This window comes from Akebia trifoliata, chromosome 3 (assembly GCF_017979445.1).
Source record: "Akebia trifoliata isolate Shusen 1 chromosome 3, ASM1797944v1, whole genome shotgun sequence".
In the NCBI taxonomy this organism is placed as follows: Eukaryota; Viridiplantae; Streptophyta; class Magnoliopsida; order Ranunculales; family Lardizabalaceae; genus Akebia; species Akebia trifoliata.
This window is the reverse complement of record NC_141377.1, coordinates 14579428-14585427: the sequence shown is the minus strand read 5'-3', so window position 1 is coordinate 14585427 and position 6000 is coordinate 14579428. Positions and strand designations below refer to the sequence as shown.

Sequence of the window (6000 nt, the reverse complement as noted above, 5' to 3'; positions counted from 1 at the left end):
TAATTCTCCTGAATCTATATTGGTGAATTAAAATATTGACTTGCCAAAAGAAACTTCATTTGATTTTCTTTCGTTGGTAAGTTTTTCGAACAACCCCTAGGTTAGGAGTTGAGGTTTCCATGATTATTAACCTACTTTGCAAGTTTTAAAGGTATTGTACCACGAAATCCTTATAGAAACTTTCATAGATACAAAGAAGAAGAATGAGAGGAGGCAAATCACACATACACACACACAAAAGAAGAAGAGGAAGAACGAATCACATTCAATTAAGATGGTGGATGGGGTGAGAAAAAATGTGGGTGCAAATACCGTGTCCCAACTTTAAACTAAGCAACTTTTATAATAGAGAGATGCTATACTTTTACTTATTACACCCCAATTTCTTAAACTATTTATTACATCCAAATTAAATATTAAAACACACTCCTCAAATATTACAAAGGTTTGGGTCAAATTATAATCCCAACATCGCAAAACATTATAACACTGTTGAAACAATTTCAGTAGTCGTTTACAATTAGAATTAGGCTCATATACGGTCCAAAACCAATAAAATAGAAATCAAGCTATAAAAATAAAACATAAAGGAGAGAGATTCTATTGCCACCCTAACTTTTACTTATTGCTAACCGTTCATTTATTATCTTTATTTTAAATTAGGGGTGTAATAAGTAAAAGTTGGGGTAGCAGCTCTCTTGTTAAATATAAGGAAGCTATCTTTGCCTATCTCAATCGTTTGCAATTATGAATCCATTATTCCTCCAAAGACAATAGGAGATTATATGGGCCTAGCTTGCTTGGAATTGTTTTTCAAGCACGAATTTCTCATCTTCCTTATTTTTGAGGTTAGCAATTCGTTGACTAGCTTTACCATGGAGCATTTGATTTTTGTTCTATTTTTGTACATGAAGCAGTGAATTTGTTTATCTTGTAAAGGTAGGGAGTTGGTCCTCTTCAACGGAACAAAAACTATGGATCCTGAATGATTCCCTTCCCTTCCCTTCTATTATCCTTCTATTATTAATAAACAAAAACTATAGATTTAACAAATTTGAAACAGCCTCAGCTTGAACAAGTTATCATATTTAAAGCTCACACATAATAGAAAATCAAGAGTTGTTTGAACTTAACAAACTCTGTTGGCCAGAAGAAAGGAAAAGAGAAAAGCATTGCTTAATATATACATTGTTAGATTAAGTCATGAATCATGAATCCATCCCTCAATAGATAACAAGCCTCAATCTTGGACTCAAAATAATAGCATTTAAGTTTATTTATCTATCGGTGGACGGTGGACATCCAAGTGCACTTCCCATCTCTCAAAATGGATTAATGATCACCATCGGTTGTGCTGCATAAATTAAATTAATATATTGCTCATGTCAATGAAATTCACCTGGTAAAGTTTTAAGCTTAGAAAACAAACTGAATAAAATAGAATCAAAACAGATGTTTTACAGATTTAAGTACCTCCTGAGATAGCTCAGAGCAGACATTCTGTATAGGCAAGTGAACACCAGGAGATGCAACCCGATGGAGTAGAAGAACACGAAAGTTCGAGCGTACCTGTGAAAAAAGACAAAAGGTTGTGGGCAGATTTATCAACTAATATCACACAAACACATGGAACACTCTTCAAGGTTTGCCTTGAATTTTAATCAAGGAAGCATTTGATTTAAAACTTTCTGATTCTTCCATCTCCAAAAGTGAATTTTCAAGTCTAAGTTTCCAAGAGAATTTTCTGCCAGTGTTGGGTTAAATTAAAGATATATAGATAGATACAAAAAAGAAGACTGGGTGAATTTCTAACCTAATGGTGCTCTGAGATGCAACCATCTCAGTTTTTCTTAGTTAATGTTTTATCCAGGTGAATTTCTATTCAATGATAAAAGATCAATAGACAGTTTGAAACCACAACGAGCAAATGTAGGGAAATAAAGCCTAGGTTGTCAAATCCTGCAAGAGACTAGATATCGTTAACTACTAAAATGCAGAAGATTTTGCCCATATCCGACTGAGAAACCGTCAGATGCATTGGAAATATTATTTGAGATTTACAACATCTCATTATGATGTCTTGTGTCAAAATTGTGTTGAAATATGACTTAATAAAAATAATGAAAGATGAGAGGTATTTTAGTTTGTTAGGGCAGATTTAATACCCGTGTGGTTGAGAAGATGGAGCAAAAAATTACAAAAAAATAATGAGAACGCAAGAAGATTTGTTGGTGGGGTTCATTGCAAATTCACAGGATAAACCCGGGCTCGTGGGGAGCCAATCCACTAGAATACATTTCCAATTACAAATTCCCGGCTCCGATTACAAATTACAATTTTTCTGTCTCCTTCCACTACAATCCACTAGAATACATTTCCAATTACAAATTCCCGGCTCCGTTTTTATAGAATTCATAATCCCCCCTCCCCAAACCCACCCCATCTGCAATTTCTCCCCTCTCCATCCACCGATTTTCTCCCCATTTACATGGCTTCCTCCTCCCCAGTTTTTATAGAATTCATAATCACCCCCCCCCCCCCCCCCCCAATAGGAATCCTAATACCTTTTAAATAGCAGCCATCAAATAAAACCCCTTTCCATATGCAATGATATCCAAATTAGGAAAATCCCAATCCAATAGTATCTCCCCCAAATAAAATATCCCCCACAACAAGATTTGGAGTTCCACATGGCCAACCAACCCAAAACTAGAAATTTATTTTTGATCCCCCCCAACGCAAATTAGCTGCGTCTCGGTGGAGCACACCGACTTGTGATCAAAAGCAGAGAATATTACTTTAACAAGTTTCCCTGATAATAAAAATAAAATAAAAAATGACCTGACTCCCCTAGTAATTATTTGGGAGTCTACCCTAGTAATCAGAGAGTTTCATCGTTTCCACTAATAATCAAGGAGTTTCCCCATCTCCCATGGTAATCAGGGAGTTTATTCGTCTCCCTTGGTGATCAGGGAGTTTAATCGGCTCCCCAGGTAATCAGGGAGTTTAATAATCAAACCTGCCCCAAAAACACCCAACTCGATTGAATCATGTACCTCACTTTGAGCTCTTGATTAATAAGTCATTAATTTAAGTCGGAGTCCCTAGACTCAATTTAGTTCCTAGGTCCAATTGACTGACATGGCTTGGCTGAGTCTCTAGACTTGATCAAAATATTGAGTAACATGGTTCAAGCGAATCTATCAACTCGGTCGAGTTCCTGATGGAAAGATAAAACGCTACCTCGGTTTACAGTTAGTCTTGAAGATATTTTCATTTTGATGGGTTTCCCCATTGTTGGCAAGATCGGAAAAAACGGATATTACTCTAGTCCAAAAGAGCTTCCTATTGAGGAATTCGTTACAGTGGAGTTGGCCGCCTCGAAAGTGAACCCAGATCCCTCTCTTGATCCTCACACCAAATCCTCACGTTCGAAGAGGAAGAACTTCACAAGTTGGGTAAGACATTTTTGGGGTCAAAGAGTTAAAAATTCATCAAAGGTGAAGGGCATGGCCATCCTTATAATTTGGAAGCGTTAATAGCATACTGGCTATCTCGCCATGTAATAGAGTGCGACATCATGAGAAGGTGCATCCATTCTTTTTCCCTCTGGCAATAAAACTCGCCACCAGACTATGCTTCCCCTTGGGCGTAATCTTTTGTGATAACTTGTACAGATACATTGACACTTTGGAAAGTGATTTGAAGATGTCGCGAGGCAACCTTTTGGTTTGTTCTCTACTCAACACCAATTTCTTGCAAATGTGGATATGGGAACACTTCGGTTCTACAACGCCATGCCTGTACTATTCCCCCTAGTCATAAAGGGGGGCAATCTATTAAAGAATGGGCTGGAAGCAAAGGTTGATACCCCTTCTGATGCGTCGAGGGCATGGCGTTGGTGTAGTGGAAGTCGTACAACCAAACTAACTTAGGTTATGGACTCGTCTCAACATGTACGGCTTCATTCTTACACCCACATTCTGGCTGACATCTCCTAGATCTTAACTTTCACGTCGAAAGATGATGTCGAACTTTTTCTTGACGATACAACACAGTGGGCTCCAGGTCAATTACTGGCTTTATTGAGCTCCACTCTTGGCTTTGTGGTGAGCTACCTTGGCAGTTGTTAGGGGGTTCAGGCTTGTAACACCGACCATTGTGCCCGTCAATGTTCTTTTGGTCAAGCCATCCCTTCCTAACATAGTGACAGACCATCTTCTTCCATAATCCTTGATCACTTCCTGATTGGGGCCAATGAATTACAATTACGCCCTAGTGATTCTACATTCGTTGGGATGTCAAACAATCGCCAAAACTTTGAGCACCCAAACTATCAAGCCTTCTAGCATGAAACCTTGGACCAAGTTTTTGCATATATCGATGCTCCACCGACTTCTTAAGACGAGGTGAATGAGAAGGTTCTGGTGAACCCAAGCCTTAAGAAGCTTCCCTCTCAACTTGCTTTGGGACATGAAGCCAACGAAAACAACAATGGTGATGATTCTCAAGGCGTAGTCCCCCAAAACAGGAAAGGGGTTTCAAAGAAGGTGCCAGTGCCAACACTTCACCGTTCAATGCTTACGCCTCTAGTAATTGGCGAAGCTACCTTGAAAGGTGAAGAAATTCTTCCAAGCAAAATGCAAGCTAGTTGCACACCTGAAGATTAGTTCGAAGATGATACTCCTCTCCTTACTCAAAGGCGACCTATACTCCGTGGATAGACTTCCGAGACTAACAAGGTCAATTTTGAATTAGAAACCACGACTTCGCCAAGAGTAATTGATGTGTTTTCTAAAGAAAAGGCTTTAGAAAAATGCGAGGGTATGGTGGAGGGAATTTCTTCTCAGGGAGTAATAAAGCAAGATGAGGTGGATCCTCAAGTTAAAATTGGAGCTGAAGTGATGCTCGGAGGCGCTTGTTTGGGAATTTGGAGGAACCTACGTTAGGATTTACTAGCTCTAGACTTTCATCTGATGAAGGCACTAATAAAGTTGATAATCAAAATGTAGCCATTAGGGTTGAGGAGCGGGGTGCTCCTATTATTGAGAAATACGCTCAATGTGTCGTAATCCAAGGTGGCTTTGACCCTATGGTCGCTAGTTGTTCAAAACAACTTGCGAAGTCTGACTCCTTAGGGGTAGTTAAGCAAAGCACCATAATGGATTTAGACAACGCTGCTTCTGACAAATTTGTCACGATCAAAGGCTTCAAAGGTTTGGCCAAGAATGTTGATCATTACAAGAAGATTTTTGATAGGTTCAATCATATAACTTTGCTTTCGTCCATTGATTTGTCTTGGTATGCACTATGCACGTTGATCATTACTAGAGTGATTTTCTCCACTAAAATGTCGAATGTGAACACTTCAAAACTGATTTGCCTGGGGAAGCCATTTAAAAACGATCTGGTTTCATGCTCGTTTTCACCAGATCGTGGCTGAGTTTGAATCATGAAGTGCCAAGGACGCCAAGATTGCTCCATTGGAAGCAGGGATAGCCGTCAAACAAGCCACTATTGATCAAGGTGAAGGCGAGCTTTTGGATGTAAGGATGCAGGTCATTGAATAGGAAGAGAAGTTAGATCATCTTAATGATGAAGTACACCTCTTGTCAAATCATCTTGCGAGGATTAAAGAACGTTTGGCTACTTCAAATAATGCATTGCTTTTGGATAGTTTATTTTGATATTTTCCTGTGAATTTTGTTAGGCCTTATCAAATGGGCTGTTTGATGATTTCTTTTTTGATTTTGTAATGTTATCGTAATGTAACTTTGGTTAAATGAACTACAAGGCCCCAACTTGCTCTAAGAGCGTTACAAAATGTTTGCTATCCAATATTCCTTACAGAAACTCTGCTCACTTGAAAGGTCCTACCCAATTTGGAGCGAGTTTTGATGGTGAGATCCCTTTACAAACGTACTAACACACTCTAAGCACGAGGTCACCAATTTCAAAAACTCTCGATCATACAAACTTATCCTAAGTGCACGAGATTCT

At 38.8% G+C, this 6000-nt stretch overlaps 1 protein-coding gene across 1 annotated transcript in view; it reads right to left on the bottom strand.

Annotated features, from left to right (window-relative positions):
• Nucleotides 1–1053: 1053 nt before the first annotated feature.
• Nucleotides 1054–6000, bottom strand: part of LOC147406042 (protein CASP) — a 54426-nt gene continuing 49479 nt past the window's right edge. Inside the window, exons 18-19 of the mRNA XM_086433961.1 lie at nt 1474–1569; nt 1054–1354 (exon numbers count right to left, since the gene is read on the bottom strand). Of these exons, the coding sequence (XP_086290087.1) occupies nt 1333–1354; nt 1474–1569 (118 nt within the window). The 3' untranslated portion in view covers nt 1054–1332. The remainder of the gene's footprint in view (nt 1355–1473; nt 1570–6000) is intronic.